The following is a 22,540-nucleotide window of genomic DNA, read 5'->3' as shown; positions in this document are numbered from 1 at the left end:
ATAAGGGATGCGATTTTACTACACCACTGTTCAAAACGGGACTTGAGCATCCACAAATTTGAGTATCCACATGGAGTCTTTGAACCAGACCCCAGGGGATACAAAGTGCTTACTGCATGTCAAAGGATAATATATATGGAAGAACTGAACTTTTTGCTGACTTAAGTGGGTGATTATTAGAGTGCTTAGCAAAAGAAGCAGATTGCAAACAACCTCCATTCCTAAATGGTCTCTTAATACCAGCTTTCTATTGAGTTCCACCTGTCCATTTATTCCACACAGAGTTGGGAAACTTTGGCTAGTGTCAGAAAGAGACAGAGAGACTGAGCAAGACGCACAGAACAGATTTGATATCAGGTTTCCTTTTCCAGCTGTCTACATGTCCCATTAGTGCTACTTACTTTTATCAAGACCTCCCCCCACCTGCCCTCTCTCTATAATTAGAGTGGCTTATGCTTTATCTGGGCCTTTCTTAAGGCCCAGATATCCTTAACAGCAGTACCTGTCAATCACAAATGGTAAAATCTTTCAGGGTCCACTTTTAAAGCAAACAGGGATAAAGAAAATTAAGTCACAAATATGCAAAATAAAGTTTGTGTGGGGTATTTTTGTAAAAGAAAAAATAGATCTTACCATAAGTGTGGCATTTTCACTTGACATTTGGTTTCCTTCTGATAGGCATCGAATCCATTTGCCTTTGCATGGACCACTTTTATCTCTTCCTTTTCCATGAAGCAAGCCAGTCTCATTTGAAGTATTTGCAATATCCCGTTTTCTTTGGGCCGAAATGCTTTTTCCTGCTCTGTGAATTTCTGCAGCTGAGTCCAAGTAACTTCTTTCCATTTGAACTGTGCGAATTACAGAAGTGTGCAGCTCTTGGGGATGAAACTCGTTTGAAGCGTCTTTTGAAGTTTTTGTCAAACTGGCCACATTGACTCTAGGTTTTCCTTCAGTTGCTTTCTTTCTGAATTTTGTTAACTGTCGCACGTTTTTCTGAGAGACGCCTCCATCTGCACCTTTCTTGCCTGCTGAAGCTGAAGACTCAGAATCGCCCAAGTCAGAAGTGGAGCTTTTCCTCCCCGAAATCCCATTTTCTCTTCCTTGGGAACAAATCATAGAAACGTCCAATGCTGAGTGATTCTTGCTACGGTTTTCTTCTTCTGCTCTGGGATAATCGTTTTCAATTGCCATGGAAGCTACAGGCGGCTTGTACTTCTCTTTGTCCTTCATGGTGGAAGTTTTACTTTGCTGTTGCCCAACAGTGAGAGTCATTCCTGCTTGAAAGGTTGATGCACTGTATGTGGTGGGGTCGCTCTCAGACTTGACAGCTACTTCTTTGAATTTTGACTGATGACCACAGAAGCCAATGGTGGCATCCATAGGCATAGTGTTATCTGACACTTGAAACAGGCGAGGCATTTCACCGAGGAAGTAAGCACACCCATCACAATCACTACCCAGAATGAAGTCATACTCCTCCTCCTCATTTTCCAAGAGGAATTTCAGTTTCTCATCCCAGTTCTGGCATGCCTCTTCTGTCATCACCTCGGGGCATTCAAAGTATTCAAGGTGATCATCCTCATCTTCATCTGCTGTACTAAAGCTTCCGCCTAAGTGAAGCTCAATATCATTGACAACATTTGTGGTGGGATTCTCTAAAAAGTAAGTCTGGTTTTCCAGAGGAGCACTTGTGCAATTCCCGGACAGTGCGTCTTTTCCCAAACATTCATTCAGGCCACCCTTTTCATGTGTCTTGGCATGTTCGGTTGTCTGACAAGCAGCTAAGACTGCAGCATTAAAGCAACAGCTGTCTGTGTGATCACTTATTTGACTTGCTGGTTTGGCATCTGGTTGTGAGCTGCTGAATTCATTTGCCTCGCCTTCAGTAATGTTCACAGCCATTTCATCATAAATAAAGAGATCAGATATGGTTTGGAGCATGCCCAAAATGCTATAATTATTTTTCTTTGGACTTGGTACATTTGGAGGTTCTACTTTGTTTTCTGGACAGTTAAAATTTATGTGCTGATTTTCACATTCCATAATTGTTTCTAACTCTGGAATTGCATATAAATCACAGGATTCTGGTGTAGGAGGTTCTGGCAATTCGAAAGAAAGAAAACACTCGGGGACTGAATTGCTTTCCTCTGTTGATTCTTCTTTATCCTTCACATGTTCACTTGAGTTTTCCTGCTGATATATAGTCACTTCATTTGTTTTGCAAGTTTCTGCATCTGCTTTAGGACTATGACATAATGTTGGATTCTGCTCAAATTTGTCACCAGGAATCACTCTAAGAAATGCTGAGGACTGAGCCATTCCAAAACAGTTCCTAGCCACAATCCGATAAACTCCGGCTTGTTCCTCTGTGCACCTGTGAATGTTAAAAGGTGCATAACTTAAATGTTACATATCAATATTAAATGCTTAAATCTATATATATAAAAGAGTGATGGCATCAGGGCAGCGGACAAAACAACAAAACTACAGGCCCCCCAACCTCAAAATTTGACAACACAACCCATCATCCACGGCTCTAGGTTGATACATCAAAAAGAAAAGAAAAATAAAGTCCTAATTAGAGGGAGAGGAATAATTGTTTTTATCCAATTGCTGCCAGTTAGAGGGCCAAGCTCCGCCCACTTGGTCTCCTAGCAACGCACTCAGCCCAGGAGACAGGCACAAGAGTTTGGAGAGACCCCTAAGGGCCATCCAGCCCAATCCTTTCTACTATGCTGCAGGACACAATCCAAGCATTCCCAACACATGGGCAACATATAAATACTATACAATACTACACAGGGACATAGACCCCCTCTACCCTCACCACTTTCACAATACACAAACAACCAAATGCATACTAAACATAAAGACAACCATACAACAGACATTCAATACCACCACTATCTCAACAAGTTCTCACCAACACCACCAGACAACGCCACAGCAACGCGTGGCCGGGCACAGCTAGTATATTTATAAATGAATAGCTGCAATAATGGAAGAGACCACAAGGGCCATCCAGTCCATTCAGTCATGCAGCAACACACAAATAAATCCTGACAGATAAACATCTAGCCTCTGTTTCAAAGCTTCCAGAGAAGAAAACACCACACTTCAAGGCAGAACATCCAACTGTCAGACAGTTCTTACTATCAAGAAGTTTTTCCTAATATTTGGACAAACTCTCATTTCATGTAGTTTGGCTCTGCTGCTCTGTGCCTTAGTGTCTGGAGTTGCAGAAAACAAGCTTGCTCTCTCCCCTATATGACATCTTTCCCAATATTTAAACACAGTTTCATGTCCCCTCTTAACCTTCTCCACTCCATGGTAAACATACCCAGCTCCTTAAGCTGCTCCTGAATTCTATATCGCAGATTATTTTGCATGACTTTATGTATATGACATATAACAGAGATGCTGAGGAACCCTTCTGGTGAAATGCAAAGATGTGTATCAGGGCACCAACAAGAATGTTCTGCTCTATCAGTTAATTTTTTGGCTTCCCTGATAGTAATGTTACAGCAGTTCCTTGTTGCAGACAGACATTTTGAAACTGCTCAGCTTTATTTCTTGGAGATGTAAGTCTATTTATGAAAACATAAGTTCCTTATTGAATTCTGGCCAATATATTTCCACATATAATTAAAATGACCTAAATGTTATAGTATTCTTGGGGTCAAAACAACAAAGCTTGTACTTAACTCAAAGTTGTTGTTATTGTTGTGTGCCTTCAAGATATCTCCAACTTATGGTGATTCTAAGGGCCCTTCCACACAGCTCTGCATCCAAGAATATCAAGACAAAAAAATCCCACAATATCTCCTTTGAACTGGGATATATGGCAGTGTGGACTCAGATAACCCAGTTCAAAGCAGATGTTGTGGGATTTTCTGCCTTCATATTCTGGGTTATATGGCTGTGTGGAAGGGCCCTAAGGCAAACTACAACTGAGTTTTCTGGGGCTGAGAGTATGTGACTCTCTCAAAGTCACCCAATGGATTTCCATGGCTAAGCGGGAATCAAAGCCTGTTCTCCAGAGTCATAGTCCAATGTCCAGCCCACTACACCATGCTGGTTCTCTCAATAAAGCAATACCATATAACTTTACAATACATGACACCAACATCCGGCACCAAATGAATCACCTATGGTCCACAAACTGCATGCAAGTTCATGACCTCTATTTTGTAACCCCCTTAAATAGGCTGCAGCTATTGCTATCTACTCCACTAAAACTGCTAAGATTTCTTTCAAGAAAGGGAAGTGGACTATCTCCTGTATAGTTTCACAGAATCTGGTGAATACAAGAGGGGTTCTCTTCCTTCTTCCATGCAACTAATAAATGTCCAAGAGTCCCTTTTCTCTTTTTCATATGATCACCTTACTCACAGATTCAAAAATATTTGAGACTGTAGTGTCTGGGTGGCACATTTTGGAGAAGAGGAATGGTACCTGGCACTGGAGCCTATGTTTCAGGGATGAATGTGGATGCATTTATGGATCAAAATCTAACATAACATTCAGAGCACGTGTCATCATATAAACTAGGTTCCAAAAGCTATATACTTTTGGGTACAAGTTCGTTCATGTTAACTCCTTGTTTAAATGAAGTTAATCCAAGACTATGATGCTATGCTATTCTGTATTCTTGTATTTATTTAATTTACCATACTTAACATCTTACCTTTTCATTTCACAGAACCTTTAAATGTAACAAAATGGACAATGTAGCAGCATAAAATAAAACACATATTTAGAGTTCACTCTAACAGCAGTGTCAGTGTGATGTGCATATTAATTCACCACATGACGCATATGTAGGAACATTTGTTAATGTTCACCATTTTTTTTACTCTTAATTGCTGGGAAGGTCATGACCACATGACTCAAACAAGCCGTTTGAGGGCTGGCATGGTAGACAGAGCCTCTGAGCTAATTTTCTCAATGTTCTCTTGCAAATGTCTTATAGAATTGCCAGTGGCAGACTGGGTCTAAAAATATTGGTTGCCAGGAGACAAAGAGGGCCCACCCTACAACTAAAGGCTATCATTTCATTTTTATAAAATGTTAATGAATTTTAAAAATACTAAAGTGGAAAAGGGTACAATCAAAATCGTTATTGAAGTAAGAATACAACGCAAATTTTTGGTGCATACAGTAATAATATTGGAACATCTATTAAATTTTCAAGCTACTGAAAGGTCATTAACATTTTAAACGTATTGTCTAATGCAGGCATGGGCAAACTTCGGCCCTCCAGGTGTTTTGGACTACAACTCCCACAATTCCTAACAGCCTACCGGCTGTTAGGAATTGTGGGAGTTGCAGTCCAAAACACCTGGAGGGCCGAAGTTTGCCAATGATTGGTTTAATGTTTAAGGGGGCCCACTTGCCACTAGGCAAGCTTTTCTGTGTGTGTGTGTGTGTCAGGAGCGACTTGAGAAACTGCAAGTTGCTTCTGGAGTGAGAGAATTTGCCATCTGCAAGGACGTTGCCCAGGGGATGCCCGGATGTTTGATGTTTTACCATCCTGTGAAAGGCTTCTCCCATGTCCCTGCTTGGGGAGCTAGAGCTGACAGACAGGAGCTCACCCCGCTCTCTGAATTCAAACCGCCAACGTTTCAGTTAGCAGTCCTACCGACACAAGAGTTTATTCCATTGCACCATCAAAGGCTCCATACCTTATTGTATTTTGAGAGAAATTTTTGACTTAATCCACAGTTCATTACTATGGTTTCTATGCCAAGTGCTACAATTCCCTTGCGCCTGTGCTAGAAACTCACACAGCACTGCAAAAGAGCATGTGTGTTGTGAGAAGGAAGAGAACATGTACAAAACATTACAAGCTAATGGTAGCATTTGTGTATCATACTAAGCCACTGTTTAGTATGGATGAATGAGCTGTATATCCCATTCGTTTTGTCTTCTTCTTCTGCTTGCTAACTTCAGGATGGTTAGTTTCAACAAGACATATCAGCTTGAAGTTGGCATACATGAAACTAACCACAGTCAAGATCTTAGGTTTGTGATTCATCACAAATGAAAGCTAAAGCTTTTGAATTCCTTCTGCCAGGCACATGGAATGAGAACAAGGTTGGGAATTATATGAAACTGAGCTTGTGAGCTTTGGTTTGTTCTTGTGTATTTAAGATGTGTTAAATTATAGTTTAACAACATAACATGCAAACTGGCTCAATTTAGGACATTTTCTTGCTCCCTTTCCCCTGGTTACCTTTTCAAATATTCCCCACTGACTTTTGAAATTGCTGAACTTGTCGAACTTGTCTAAATCCAACCAAGATATGTCCACCCAACTCTAAGCGATTGAAATAAATATTAAGTTTGTAGGAAAAGAGGAAAACAGTGTTGAAAGTGAATTGACTTAATTCTAGAAGGCATGGAATTGTGTTTGCAAGAGCTGAACAGGGTTGTTGATTGAGTGCTCTCATTCACTGGGTTGCCATAAGTTGGAATTGATTTGACAGCAAATGAAACAACTAAAATCTTTGTATAGTATTTGAAAACTGAATTGTTACTTTCATTTTGCAACTGAGGCTGGCAAAATTGTTGGTCTAGAGTTGCCTGCTGAGATCACAGAAGACAGAACCAAGAATTTTCTGAACTACAGTTTATTATTATTATTATGTTTATGTTTATGTTTATTTATACCCCACTTTTTCTCTCCACAAGGAGACTTAAAGTGGCTAAGTCTTGTAATGCCATAATATTTACTCAGAATTCAGTTCCACGAGTTTAGTGCAGCTTATTTTTCAGTAAGCATGCACAGGACCACAATTAGTTTGCAACAGCTCGCTGGGTATTGTTTCAAAGTAAATGTCCACAGGATTGTACTGTTAACTATTGCTCTGCAGCTGTCAGTACAGGACTGAAGTCAAGATTCAGGGAATCAAGCAAGCAGTTACAAAGTGCATTACACCATCTTACCCAAACAGTCTTAAGATGTGGTTCACATTATCCTCCAGTATTTCATAATTGGAAATATTTTTTTGTTTGTTGATATCTTGTCCATTCTGGTACCAAGTTACTTCTGGTTCGGGATTGCCTGGAAACATAAAGAGAAAAGTGCTTTTCTACATGAACGCCCAAATATTTATAAAAACAGGATGGACCCTCTACAAGGTATTATATTATACAAATATTTCAAAATCTCCCCCAAAATGCAAAATTCAGAGCACCTCTGATCCTAAGCATTTTGGATAAGGGATACAACAGTTCCTAGTAAAAAAAAAAAAACTACAGGATTTGCTACCACAAGACCTCTTGGCTGTTGTAGGTTTACCTTAATGGCACCAGATCCCACCTGATTTTGGAAGTTAAGAAGGGTCAACTCTGATTAATATTTGGATGGGAAATCGCCAATGAAGACCAACGACCTCATCACATGAGGTCCTTTTCAACAGCATGTTCTGGTTCACCTATACTTTTACAATGGAGTCCACTGGCTCCCATCCCACAACATAGAACAACTTCCAGTGGGGCTCCATGATAAAAGTATAGAAGAACTGGAACATGCCACCATATCAGCAACACAGGAGGCTTCCCGTATGGGATAAAAGTCAACAGGGGGAAGCCTCATGGGATAGGGACTTGGGTGAGGTGGGTGATGTGGGGTGACAGGTCCCCCATGCCCCCCCCCAATGGGCACTACCAGTTTCACCACGATGTGTGGCAATTCCAGCAGCACATCTAATGAGATCACAAGTGTTGAAAAGTACATTTCAGGGGAAGAAACTGTAAAAACCACCTCTGAGGATTCTTTAGCTAAGAAAACCCTATGACTGCGTTGTTGAAGGCTTTCATGGCCAGGATCACAGGATTGTTGTATGTTTTCCGGGCTGTATGGCCATGTAACAGAAGTATTCTCTCCTGATGTTTCGCCCACATCTATGGCAGGCATCCTCAGAGGTTGTGAGGTATGGAGAAACTAAGCAAGGAAGGTTTATATATCTGTGGGAAGTCCAGGGTGAGAGAAGAACTCTTGTCAGTTGGAGGCCAGTGTTAACGTTGTAATAAATTTATCACCTAAAACCCTATGAAACCCTATGTAGAGTTGCCTTAAGTCAATATGTAACTTGATGACACATACAGTAGAATATCACTTATCCAACATAAACGAGCCAGCAGAACATTGGATAAGTGAATGTGTTGGATAACAAGGAGGGATTAAGAAAAAGCCTATTAAACATCAAATTAGATTATGATTTTATAAATTAAGCACCAAAACACCATGTTATACAACAAATTTGACAGAAAAAGTTGTTCGATATGCATAATGCTACATAATGCTATGTAGCAATTACTGTATTTACGAATTCAACACCAAAATATCACAATGTATTGAAAACATTGATTACAAAAACATTTATTACTAAAAGGCAGACTGTGTTGGATAATCCAGAATGTTGGATAAGTGAATGTTGGATAAGTGAGACTCTACTGTATATACATACAGTGTACCTCATCAGTGTGTGGGAGACTGTGATGAGCTAATCTGTGTATTTAGTTAGGACTTTATCACAAACTGGCATTGCAGGTGGATACTTACTTTAATGACTGTCCCTATCACACAACACTCTGTGCATCCCACTACATTTACTCTTCCCCCTTCTTTGGAGGCTTTTAAGCAGAGGCTGGATGGCCATCTGTCGGGGGTGCTTTGAATGCGATTTCCTGCTTATTGGCAGGGGGTTGGACTGGATGGCCCATGAGGTCTCTTCCAACTCTACTATTCTATGATTCTATGATTCTATGAAATGATTCACTCATCAAGAATTCCCAATCTTGTCACCTATCTTGGTGTGATGGGTCTCTTCTGCTTGCCAATATGACGGCAATAATGTAATATCAAGCAGTGGAGTTCTCTTCCTCTCCCCCTCTCGTTTACCAAACTGACTGTTTTTCTTTTCTTTTAATCATAGAATTGCATAATTGTGTAATTACAACCACGACCATTGCAGTGGTGGAGGAGGTACGGGATTAAAAGTGTGTGCATAAGTATGATTGTGAGACCATGGAATTGTAAACTGATACCATCACATTACTGAGGAAAGGTATGATATCAAAGGTGCTCAATGGATTTGTATCCATTATCTACATGAATGTGATATAGTAACATAGCAGCCTGGTGTGATAAAGTCCTTAATCTACTTTCCAGTAGAAGCCAGTGATAGGGTGCCTTCAGAGTCTCTCCTCTGCCTTATTATGGCTCTATTTGAACCAGACTTGGACTGATCAGGCCCCAGGATTGTGTTTCATTCCCCTAACTTTAAATATAATTTAAGGTTATGTCAATATGGACTTCAGGGCAGTCTCATAGGCAGAATATTGCCTACAAGACTGGTCTGAGGTCCATACTGACATAACCTTAAATTATATTTGGAGTTAGGGGAATGAAACACACAATCCTGGGGCCTGCTGTCACCAATCTCTTAACCATAATCAAATGATGGTGTGCATTATGTTTATACAACCCTGAAAGCCTGGCAAAGTCACGTATTACCAGTTGCTAAAACTTCTCAGTGTAATATAAATCCTCAATATTAATTTCCTGTTAATCAGCTTCTGCGCAGCCATGACTCAAGCCTAGATCTCCTGTGTAAACTCCCTATGTGAAGAACTTGAAAGCTTACATTGTGACATTCTGGTTGGTCCTAATATAGGTATTAACATCTGTGACCTTTTTCCTTTTACGTAAAGCTGTGTCATCTATGAGTTGTTTGCTCAATCACAGCTAATGAAATAGGCTCCATAGAGGTGTTTTATTAAACACAATTATATACAGCTTGCTGGCAAGCCTCTTAATATAGGACTGAGGCAATTTAACTCTGATGCAGAGAAAGGGGGAAGATTCTACACCATGCTATGTTCCTGGATTGAGTTCTACTTAAGAGACTACACAAGTAACTCATTGAGTATGAATGCAGTACAGTTATAACCGTGTGCTCAATTCTGGCTATTGAGCCATTTCTACAGACCATTTAGACATGAATCTATAATAGTTCTGAAAAGTATTTTCTTAATTATATAGAACCCTCTTGAATCAAACAACTGAAATAAGTAGTTGAGTCAGTAGTACTTACCAGAGATCTTGCAGAAGAATGTAGCATCTTCATTTTCTGGCACAGATGTAGATGACAACATTGACAGAAAACAAGGAGCACTCTTAAGGGAAGATGATTCTGAGCCTGACATTATTCTATACGACTCTGATCTGAAAGTAAAATGAAAGCCTAAGACGTTTTGTACCTTTCAAGTGCTAGCAACTGCAACAAAGTATTTTGTTTTCTGTGGTAGGCTACAGAATAAAGTCTTAGCATACCACCTAAATGTAGGGCTAAAAACTGTTATTGTTGTTGATGTTGTTGTTATTACAATTTTATTTTGTAAATACTTTGGGAGTAGTGACTCAATGAATAGTGATTTTCTCTGGCCCTGTCCACATGACCATATAATGAAGTTTCATAACACAGTTTATCTGCCTTGAACTGCATTATGGAATTGCATTATATGGCAGTGTAGATGGGCCCTATTCTTTCTCTCTGTTTCGCTATGGGTAATAATTATATATGTACATATACACAGAGGAAAAAAAATCACTTAGGGCAAACACAAAAACTTATATTCAAGGTATAGGTTGAGCACCCATTATTTGGAGTTCCAAAATCTGAAGGTAAAGGTAAAGGTTTTCCCCTGACATTAAGTCTAGTCATATCCGACTCTGGGTGTTGGTGCTCATCTCCATTTCTAAGCCGAAGAGCTGGTGTTGTCTGTAGACACCTCAAAGGTCATGTGGCCAGCATGACTGCATGAGTGCTGTTACCTTTTCACCAGAGCACTACCTATTGATCTACTCACATTTGCATGTTTTCGAACTGCTAGGTTGGCAGAAGCTGCGACTAACAGTGGGAGCTCACCCCGCTCCCTGGATTAGAACCACCACCTTTCGGTTAGCATGTTCAGCAGCTCAGCGGTTTAATCCATTGCACCGCCGGGAGCGCCTCAAAATCCGAAATCCACCAGAATTCAAAGTTGTCCGCATGGTTGGCTGAGATAGTAACAGCTTTGCTTTCTGATAGTTCACTGTACTTTGTTTCATACATTAAAATCACATTAAAATAGTATTCAGTACCATTTGGATTAAACTAGATTGTTCCAATTCAGTTCTGGATTTGATCTAGACACTGAAAATAAGCCAAAGCAAGTTGGCCAAATAGGTATCCCACATGACCATTTAAGGAAATAACCAGGTGGTATGGCACAGAGAAAAGGGAGCTTTGCTCAATTTTATCTCATCCCACTTTTCAGCTACTTTTAAAATGTCCCAGTTTCCCTCTCCATCTCCCTTTGACATCAACTGACTTTAATTGCTGCAAAGTAAGTTCAAAATACACAAGTGGTTTGCACACAAATAACTTGGGGAGGAGGAAGAGAATCAGGAGTTAGAATCTTGCCCTTTGCAATAGACTGAAGCAAAAGCAATCTGCTACCACCTCTTAGTTTACATAGTTTTCTTCACTGATAACTATTGCTGACTTGACGGGATACTAGTGCCGCTTGGTCACACGTGTTCCAATTGTCACCCATCAAATGTTGGAGAGTATGGTTTGACTCATTTCCATTTCTACGGTGCACTCCAGGACATCTTGCTGGCGCTATCCAATTGCAATACATATGGGACTGGATTATATGAGGTCATTGAAATTATATATTCAGTTACATCATCCTGGCATCTCATCATTCTGTGTTATTAGCCAACTATGACTTGGGAAAGTAGGCAGTTGTCGATTGTTATCTGAATTGGTTTTGCAAAGTTTTCTTTGTTTATTTTAATTTATTTTTATCTGCTTGGTTCCCCACTCCCCAAAATTATTTAAATTGAAAAGCGCACCAATTCTCAGGCCCAATGACTTCTAGCTGTAACAAGTGTTGTTAGAGAGAAGGCAGGCAAAAAGGCAAAATACTGCCTCAGGGTCCATCTACACTCCAGAATTAATAAAGTTTGACACCACTTTAACTGCCATGTCTTAATGCTATGGCATCCTGGGATCTGTAATTTGGTGAAGCACTATCACTCTTTGGCAGAGAAGGCTAAAGACTTTGTAAAACTACAACTCTCATAATTCCATAGCACTGAGCCATGGTAGTTGGTGTAGATGCAGCAGAGGAGACAGAAATCACCATAGAAAATGTTTTTGAATTAAGAATGAAGCCCCATAAAAATGCAGATATGGTCTACGCAATAGCACAAATAATTTCCAGAAAATAGGATGAAGAATAAAGATGATCAGCAACTGATCTGAATTTACATTTTGTGGAAGAACTACCAAAACAAATTCAGAACAAAGGAGGAAACTATATACACATGTGTACTACAGTTTACCCCAGCTGGTGCACTCCAAGGAGTGTGCCAAACTGATGTGATGGTTTAATTCTTTCAAACATGAAAACAGGAATGGGGGAAGCAGGATCAAAAGTACAAATGGCCATGGAAGAAAGAGACATGGCCTTTCCTTGTATTCACTTCAATACAATTCTCACCCCTAATTTTCCTCCATGGAAAAACGGTTATACCCTCTTCCACTAACCTCCCTAAAAGCATAGTGGAAGGTAAGTATAACTGTACAGTGTACATTTTAAGTAAAAACGGGGAAAGATGCAGACATTTTTATGTACTCTTCTGATCCAACCAGCAGCTTCCCAAAAAGGTTTTCCACGATGAAAGAAAGAAGTGCCAGAGCTGATTCATGCCATTGTATGTCAAGCACAGTTTGCCTCAATGCCAGTGATGGATGATATTTTTGAAAGGCAGACAGATCAAATCACACAGTGAGTGCAAATGAATGAACTGCAAATAGGGAACGATCACATCTAGAACTGAAGGCATTTTAACACTGGGGACTGTTTCCATTTGGGTAGACTGACAGAACTAGTGTAGGTACTAACAAATGGGATAGCTATCCCTTACCTTGCAACATCACTGTCCTTGCAACAGGACAAAGGCTAACACCATGCTTGAGAAGCAGGAAACTAACACTAATCTATGAACTTTTGAAGGGCTGTAATAACACAGCTCTGTGTTCAAATTAATCCATGCAGGTGGTGCTTGGAAACCAGGGCCCATGTGTGGTCTGGAGCCTGGGAAAGAGTAGCAAGACCATAAGTTTGCATTTGCCAACGTTAACTTCCTCCAGCTGCTATTTTAATCAAATGCTCACAGCTGCACTCAATAATTCAAGCTTCCTTTATGCATTCATTGATGCTACGTAGAGTTCCTATGTATATATTCTTGCCTCTCACTGGTCCAAAATCAGGTATCTATGAATTATTCTCCATCTGAATTCGCTGGCAGAGAAAATCATAGTATCACCCAGTACTGATGTACTGTACCTCCTTTCTATCTGCTCAGAGGACAACTCATGTTGAATCTTGTTCTTTCAATAGCCATGAGCTATGGCAGTGTTCCCCTTCCTACTCTCATGTTAACAAAGCAGCTGGAGGGCTGAAAAGTTGTCTGTGGGCAATAGCAACTGGCCCAAGACCACCTAGTGTGTTCCTAGCTGGGATGAAGTATGAATTAGGGAAAGGCTGGCTGCTTTCACATTCATATCGCCATCAAATAAAAGCCTGTCTTATAAGTTCCAGGTCATATTCTGTAAAAGAGGATACATGTCAATGCTAACCAGGGATGCTGTGGTTCTCTGTTCATGTCTCTTAACCACAATACATCTTGTCCCCAACAGTGATAGTTCTAGTGCCGCATCAACAATCACGGGATCTGCAGTATAGTGTTGTTTAGTGAGGAATACTCAGTTGTAATACCACAACCCCTGGGATTACTTAGCAATAAAACATGGCAGTGAAGGTGGTGTCAAACTGCATTAATTCTACCATTTAGATCAGTGATTCCCAAAGTGGGCGCTACTGCCCCCTGGTGGGCGCTGCAGTGATCCAAGGGGGTGGTGATGACCACAGGTGCATTTGCTATATGCATTAATACATACAGTATATCTTTCTGTTTAATTGCTATTAAAATTAAAAAAAAATTCCAGGGGGTGCTGAGTAATATTTTTTCTGGAAAGGGGGCAATAGGCCAAATAAGTTTGGGAGCCACTGATTTAGATGAACCTGTAGCATAATTTGCTACATAATTTGATGAACTCTGGGTACATCTCTACACTGTAGAATGAATGCAGTTTGAAGCCACTTTAACTGCCAAGGCTAGGTGCTATAGATTTGTAGTTTGGTGAGGCACCACCAGCCTTTTGCAAAGAAGAACAAAGACCTCGTAAAACTACAACTCCCAGGATTCCATAGTTTTGAGCCATGGCAGTTAAAGTGGGGTCAAACTGTATTAATTCTACAGTGCAGATCAGGCTTGGGCAAACTTCAACCCTCCAGGTTTTGGACTTCAACTCCCACAATTCCTATCAGCCAGTAAGCTAGCTGGGATTTCTGGGAGTTGATGTCCAAAATTCCTGGAGGGCCAAAGTTTGCCAGTGTCTGGTGTAGATGCACCCTCTGATGAAGATTTGCAAAGCTTTCAGTGGGCCATGACCAGTGGAACGCTACAAATTAGCAGCAAGAAGTGCTAATGCTAAAAACACATTGGTCCTAGTACCATAAATTACTAGCTCCCTAGTAAAAAAATGACTTCTTTAACCCCTCAGCTTCTACCTTTATAACTGGATGTGCTTCAAATTACATTGAATGCTTCAGTCAATCATGCTTTACTGTCCATTGTTCAAAGTCTCATATTACACTGTTGTTATTGTTCTGTGCCTGCAAGACATTTCTGACTCATGGTGACCCTAGGGTGGCACTAATCACAATTTTTCCTTGGCAATATTTGCTTAGAAGGAGTTTTCCATTTCTTTCCTCAGGCTGAAAGAGTGTTTCTTGCCCATGGTCAATCAATGGGTTTTGAGGCTGAGCAGGGATTCAAAACTTAAGTTTCCTGAGTTGCAGTCCATCACTCAAACTACTAGACCACATTGGCTAACCTTAACCTAGAAATGGATGGGCAGCCCCCCATAGTTGGTCCCCGGAGTTCCCAAGGGGTCCAGAACATTTTTAATTGAAAAAAAATCCCCTTTGTCATGTCTTTATCTCTTCAGGCCATTTAACAAAAATGGAAAGTGAACATTTAGCAGTTTTCCTAGAGGATGTCTGGTTGATAATGAAAGGGGACATCTACACTGTAGAATTAATGCAGCTTGACACCACAGCTCAGTGCTATGAAATCCTGGGAGTTGTAGTTTGGTGAGACACCAGAGGAGACGGCTAAACATCTTGTAAAATTAGATGCTTGTTCTTGAACCAGTGCTGACACCTTTCTGATACCAACTTCAGGAAATACATCAAATACATCTTATGATTTCATAGAATTGAGCTGTGGTAGTAAAGTGGTATCAAATTGCATTAAAACAACAGACTAGATGCACCCTTTCATTGTCAACCAGACATCCTCTAGGAAAACTGCTAAATGTTGACTTTCCATTTTTGTTAAATGGCCTGAAATGTTTTGACCTTCAACTCCCAGGAATCCTAAAAGCTGGTGAACTGGCTGGGATTTCTGGGAGTTGTAGGTCAAAACACCTGGGGACCCACAGGTTGAGAATCACTTTCATAGAGGTATGGTTTCAACTATCTCATAGAAAATACACACCATCTTAACTGAATTGAGGTCATAGCGTAGTAACTGAAATAGAGAAGTAAATACAGCAGCCTACCCAACTGAGATTTCTGGCTTTCTTTGAAGAAATAGTATGAAACAGAGTGAGAGAGAGAGAAATACAGTAATGACATGCAAACAGCTGCAACTTTTAGCATCTCTCTTTCCAACAACCCTAACCTGGTCCCTAATATTTTGAGAGGTTCTGTAGTTATTTTAAAAAGTTTAAAAAAGTGGCTGTTAAGAGGAAAATATGAGGAGCAATTTAAATGCAAGTAGCTGTTTTGATTGCCTTTTCTTTGTGGCACAGGAAAAAGGGAAAGGAAATAACTCTGAGTTTTGCAATCAAGTGTGTATTCTTCTCCGTGCAAAGCAGAATAATTACATGTATACACTTAATTTACCTGTTTGTTAATTCATGTCCTGAAAAAGTACTCTGGAGCAAATGCTAATTCGTTTCAATAATGTTATTGCTTTAGCTACAAATAAGACTTTTTATCATTTCCAATACGGCTGTTAATTTATGCAGCAAGTTCTCTCATAAGTCTCTCTCAAAAAAGGCCAAATAATTAGCAAGTGTTTCATCTCAGATAGGAGATGGTATTTATTGTTTTTTAAAATATATATATTTTCTCTATTTGCTGGAGAATAGTTTGTGCTGCACCTGTGTCAAAGTTTCTGTACACAAAATGATGAGTTTTTTGGGTGAACATGTTCCTCCCCATTATATAGATATATAATGACTTGAAAGGTGCATCCATTTACATCAGGCATGGGCAAACTCTGGCCCTCCAGGTGTTTTGGACTTCAACTCCCATAATTCCTAACAGCCTCAGGCCCTTTCCAGGATCTAGCAAAACCACACCTAAGTCAATGGAACCATCTGAACATTCCTTCCTATGAATCCCTATGCAATTCATGAGGCTGCCATTTGTCAACAGGTGACTTGAAGGCACCTACATGAAAATGTAGTAATAATAATAATAATTTTATTTCTTATCCGCCTCTCCCTTTTGCTCGAGGCGGGTCACAACACAATTTGAAAACACAAACATAACCAAAAAAAATCAACAAATATACATGTTTCTATAAAAAGATCCACATTAAAACTGCATTTTTATAAAATACACATTAAATACACAGAACAGACATCAAACAAAAGGACATGAGTTTAAGATTCATGGTTTAAAACTGTCTGCATAGGCCTGCTGGAAGATATGTGTCTTTAGATGGTTTTTAAATTCCGACAGCTGATTTAGCTATTGGAGCTCTACTGGCAGGTCATTCCAGAGTTTTGGGATAGTCAATGAGAAGGTCCTCTGAGTGACGGTCGCCAGTCAGATTCTGGAAAGCTGAAGCAGACCCCCCCCCCCCCAGAGGAGCTATGTGTTCTGGGCAGATTGTATAGGAAAAGGTGGTCCTGAAGATAACCTGGACCCAGACCACGTAGGTCTTTAAAGGTCAAAACCAACACCTTATACTTTGCTGGAAACTAATTGGCAGACAGTGCATTGCAGAAGTCCAACCTTGAGGTTACCAGTGCATGTAGTACCATCTTTAGGTCCTCCAAATCTTGGAAGGGGTACAGCTGGCATATCAGCCGAAGCTGGTAGTAAGCACTGCTGTTATCCTTGACATCTCCCCTGTGCAAGCACTGCTGCTATTGCTGGGCATATAGCAATGTACTCTGCCATTCATAGAGAATGGAGCTCTTGCTTTGCCACATTCAATAGACTCCTCCTTTTCTGGACGTTGGCAAAATCTCAGGATGAAGACATCTGAATCACTAGTTTTACCCCATTAAGAAGACGAAATACATTTAGAGACATGATAGTTCCTAAAGAGGGAGTTTAACTTGTAAAGTTTGTGAATTTTTTAAAAATCCCAACATTTTAAAAAGCTGTTACTGTCTCAGTCACCCTAGGCAATTCCTTTGACTGCTTTCATACTAGCACTGTCATTTTAGAAAAGGAATAGGCAAAGAACACTACAATGGATTGCATGCAGCCCTTGGAATCCCCAAGAAGCCCCGAAATCCACTTAAAATATTTAAAACAACATTAGGGCTCATTTTTGGACAATTTCTTACCTCAAACAACCCAAAAGCCCCCCAAAATGCAACAGTTTGTTGACATGAATTGTCACTACAGCCTTCATTTTTGGATTCTCTTAGAGCTATGTTCATGGGAACTGTGGAAATGATAGTTTCGATTTTTAATATGTATAATTTAACTGACTACTACTAATTGGACTAGAATGCAAGCAACACATATGCTGCTATGGAAACTTTAGGATGGGATAAAATTATAATTAAGAAGCATAAATTAGATTTATGAACATAAAACCTGGCTGAACCCATAGAAATGCAAACAGGAGAGAGTGGGAAGAAGGAAGGAAACTTTCCATTTGTAGTGCCTCCATAGGCTCCCCACAAAGCTTCTCCAGAGTTAGGACAACATGTGGAATGGTGTTGAATTAGGGCAGGAGTCCCAAAACTTTTTAAGTGAAGGACCAGTTCACAATATCTCAGACTGTTAAGGGGACAGACTTTAATTGTGTGTGGATGCTCCATGCCTGTGGCATATGTCACATGCACTGACATACCCTGCATGCACCTACTGCAAGGACCGGGAAAAGGCTTTGGTGGGCCGGATTCAAGTTGTAGGCTTTGCTTTGGGGACCCCTGGATTAGGGAGTTCAGGGGAAAGAGACATCACATCTCCTGCCCCATTTAGAAGGGCCCTCTGACCCAAAGGAGAACATTTGGGATGGGCTTGATGGTTGCTTTCTCCCACTATTTCTCTGCGCCCAACCCATTTATTTGGAGAACTGGAGCTATAACAAAAACCAAGAAATCCAAACACAATAGTGATGCACTGTTCAACTATTTCTGCACAGGTAATTTCCCCCCAGTTGTTCTATTCTGTTCCAGCGAAAATATGCAAGGGTTAAATTTGTACTCCCCAACTGTATTTCAGTTAATTAATAAATTGGAAAACTGCTTCTGTTTTTTTCTCTCTTACTTGTCTCCTAGCCATTGATAGAAATGCAATATCACAGCCTTACTACAGAATTCTACTTTCAAACCATCATCAGTGATAGAAATGGGACATCACAGCCTTACTACAGAATTCTACTTGAATCTTACTATTCTTCTCCAAAGTTCTTGATAAATGATAATAACAGTAATACTTGTGGATTATTGAAATATGAGAGCTATGGCCTATGCATATTTTAAGAGGAGCTCATGAAATTCAGTTGATCACAGACACATGCTAATCTTGTCTTATTCTATTTTTAAATGTTCATCATGTAACTGTATCTGATACATTCAACATGTGCCGCTTACCCGGCCTGCGTTTTGGGTATGTACACATTATATATATTTAAGAAAATGTTTGGTTAATTTCTCAGATATTTCATAGAATGAGGGATGAAGTACAATATATATATTTCACATTCTTAATATCTATGAATTGCAGTCATAATTCCTATGTAGACAGTGACACAGACTGCTGACTTTATTTCAGTCTCTATTTCCCACTAACTTTATCTGGCAATTACCTTCAGCAAAAATGTAAGAGTTGTTTATTTGAGGATATCCAAAAGGGCTGCCAAAATACGAATGGATAAGAAAGTCCAGTAAGGCACATGTTAGTAATTGATTGAAAATTATATATAACAGTGCTGATTTTCTACAAGATTTAGGGTGCTCCAACAATATCCAAATGAAATAAAGATTTAATCATTGATACTCTGATGTAAGAAAACAGAGGACACAAACACAACTATACAACAAACTAACATCTCTGCTAACTACAATGTTAAGCGTGCAAACTTACTTTGGAATAGTCTATAAGGAAGGGCTTGTTGTGATATACCATATACAAATTCTTCTGCTGAAGTGGAGCTCTTTCAGAAAACCAAGTAGTGTAAGTAATTCCTCCTTGTGTCAAGGGAGGCTGGAAATACCAATGTTGTTTTGCTGGGTCTCATCATATCACAGCGTATCTGATCGTGTGGTCTATTTCATCACACGACAGCAGGTGACTTCTCCCACGAAGATCTTGGTGGGAGGCATCCCTTTCGCTCAAATATTCTCCCTGGTAGAATATATAAGAAGGAACTTCTTTGCTATTTAGCACAAAGAAAGCTGGTATTAAATGTATTACCTTTTCAAATCAAGAAACCCAGTTTTAATTCACAGCATGTTCATTATCTGGCTTGTTTGAGTAGAAATTGATCCCCTTGGAGTCTCCAGTTGCATAGCTTGAGTTCTAGACAGGTGGGGAGAAATAGGAAATACCAGTACTATTAATCCAGGAAACTAAAGAGACTTAACTGTTACCAGCAGGGGGGAAAAACACCTTGAAAGTGCTTACAAAGATGAACATGAAAATTTAGGCAAGCACCTGGGGAATGCAGCAAGTGCTGAAGAATATATTTTATTATTCTTGGAAATTTAGGTATAATAAATATAAAAGAATAAATGCAAAATTGCACACCTACAGTAAGATTATTAGAAATATTTTGATACCCTTAGTGGTTTTTTAATTGCAGTTACAGAGAAGCTGTCAAACCAAAAGTAGAAGATGACAAGTTTTGTTTTGCTTTCGTAAATTAACTAGGGGTGCATTTACACTGTAGAATTAATGCAGTTTGATAACATCTAACTGCCATGCTACAGTGCCACGGAATCCTGGGAGTTGCAGTTTAGGTAAGGCACCAGTCCTTATTGGTAGAGAAGGCTAAAGACCTTGTAAAACAATAGCTCCCAGGATTCCATAGACTTGAGCCATGTCAACTAAAGTGGTGTTGAACTGAAGTGATTCAACTGTATAGATAAACCCTAGGACTCGGGGCCCAAAGCATCTAAGACTTTAAAAGTCACAACCTTGTTACAAAAACCTGGGACCCCAAACAGACCCCAAAACGTGTGATCCCAGGAGTGCCAGGAAGGGTCCCTCCCTGTCATAGAATCCATGGGTGACTTTTCCCTCAGAAACCCAATATAACTAATCCCTGTAGAAAACCTCTAGCCCGGATATACAAAATTGCACAAGCACATATACACATATCAGGGCAAATTCTATCATCTCTTCAGCAGTTGGCATAATCCTTTCACAATATCTCTGTGCACCTAACAATAAATTCAGACCAAGAGGTCATGGAAATTACTCAACACCCTGCCTTATCCATTCCTGGGACCCATTCAAGCATGCCAACACCATTGCCACCCATTGTCTGGCCGCACAGACACATTGTCCCACTCCGGGCTGGCAGGAATACAGTCATTAGCACCCATCAACTCATATTCCTTTCCCATACATATCCACCAAGGGCGGGCTAAGAAAGAACCAAAAAATTCTAATTGAGCCATGCCAGTTTATTAAAGTTCCCACTAGATTCAGAAACCAATCAACAGCAGCAACAGATGGCACATTTCAGCTAACCAGCACATGGATCCTATCTGGCCCCAGTCTGAGCCAATCACTGCTTGGAGCAACAAAAGTCTATTGTTTTGAACTGCTGCCAAACTGATATAATGTTTCTGTATTTTACCATTGCCTTATGTCAGCTTTGAGAGCACAGACTTTGCTGACATCCATTTTGGCTGAAGTGAATAAAGCCTCTGTTTTTTGCCTCCAACCTGTTTGTGTCCTCATCTGATCTTCACAGCCTAGGCATGCCAGGACCCCGAATCTGAAAAATTGTGGAAGCTGAAAAATTACTAGCAACCTCACTTTAACTTCTGTCCAAAAATGGTCCAGTAGTCGCTTTAACCCAAAATATGATTAAAAGTACTATGTATACTCAAATTGACCTCATGTGTAAGTCAACGGCAGATTTTGGGGACATAATTATGGATTTTGACACCTGTGGATTAGTCAAGGATCATCCCATAAAGAGTGGAAAACATCAATGCCAATTCAAAGGCTAGCTATCCCTAACCACTGCTGCCATTTCCCCACCCAAGCATTCAAAAAGGCCAGAAACTGCACCATGTCAGAGAGATTAGAGGGGGTCTGAACTCTTCTTAAGTTCTCCTGGGATTGACTAAGTTTTTGCCTTTTTCAACACTCTACTCAGAGAAGGAGATGGTTCCATTTTTGGTAAGAGTGAAGATTCAGTACTCGCATTGACTTGTGGATAAGTCAGCCCAGGTTTTTCAGGTTGATTTTCTGACTAAACTTTCATCCTATAAGGGGGGAAGCGAGTGGAATCTTTTTCATGTGGCCTTCCGTGGTGTTCTGTCTTTAAAGAAGGATAATTTATTCACTCCCATCACACAGGATTGCCTTCTCCCGTTTCTAGATCAACCATCTGCTTCATTTCCCATCATATGGGTGGGTGTTGTCTCTTTGAATTTCAAGGAGACCAGCACACTTTTAAACCACTTCTTTCAATGAGACTAACACCATCTTCAAACCATTTATTTCAAGGCAACAGGCAGGATCTTTTGCATTGAACCTGCAAATCGAGATCACAGTTAATGAAATACAGCTCCGGTAACTCACCCTTTCAAAGATACAAGGAAACCTGGCTTCATTCTCTTTCTTTCCTTCTCAACGTTGTACCATTTTGTTTAGAAAACCAATTGGGCAAGTAATGATGACAGAAAGAGCATTGAGGTGCATTAGCAGACCACTCACATGAAAGCCCTGTTGCACCTCAGGCTAGTTTCACCTTGCTTTATACACCAGGCTGCACACAGATTGAAGTCTTTTGTAGTTTATTAGGAAATAGAAAATAAACAGTTCTTAAAAAGCAAAAGTAAAGTTTCAAAAGATTGTTGCAAAACAAGGCTTCAGAGAATAATCCAAGAAATCATAAGGCATAAAACAA

At 40.0% G+C, this 22,540-nt stretch overlaps 1 protein-coding gene across 2 annotated transcripts in view; it reads right to left on the bottom strand.

The window, feature by feature from the left end:
• alpk2 (alpha kinase 2) overlaps nt 1–20,243 on the bottom strand; it is an 81,887-nt gene extending 61,644 nt beyond the window's left edge. Inside the window, exons 1-4 of one of the 2 annotated variants that reach the window (XM_008115129.3) lie at nt 19,537–20,243; nt 10,104–10,234; nt 6,949–7,066; nt 634–2,374 (exon numbers count right to left, since the gene is read on the bottom strand). In XM_008115129.3, the coding sequence (XP_008113336.1) occupies nt 634–2,374; nt 6,949–7,066; nt 10,104–10,215 (1,971 nt within the window). In that variant the 5' untranslated portion in view covers nt 10,216–10,234; nt 19,537–20,243. Of the gene's footprint in view, nt 1–633; nt 2,375–6,948; nt 7,067–10,103; nt 10,287–19,536 lie in introns of those variants that run through there. The other variant, XM_062972531.1, reaches the window with a different exon arrangement.
• Between the last annotated feature and the right edge of the window lie 2,297 nt (nt 20,244–22,540).

The sequence above is a fragment of the Anolis carolinensis genome, chromosome 2 (genome assembly GCF_035594765.1).
Source record: "Anolis carolinensis isolate JA03-04 chromosome 2, rAnoCar3.1.pri, whole genome shotgun sequence".
Classification (NCBI taxonomy): domain Eukaryota; kingdom Metazoa; phylum Chordata; class Lepidosauria; order Squamata; family Dactyloidae; genus Anolis; species Anolis carolinensis.
This window is presented reverse-complemented; position numbering and strand designations above follow the sequence as displayed.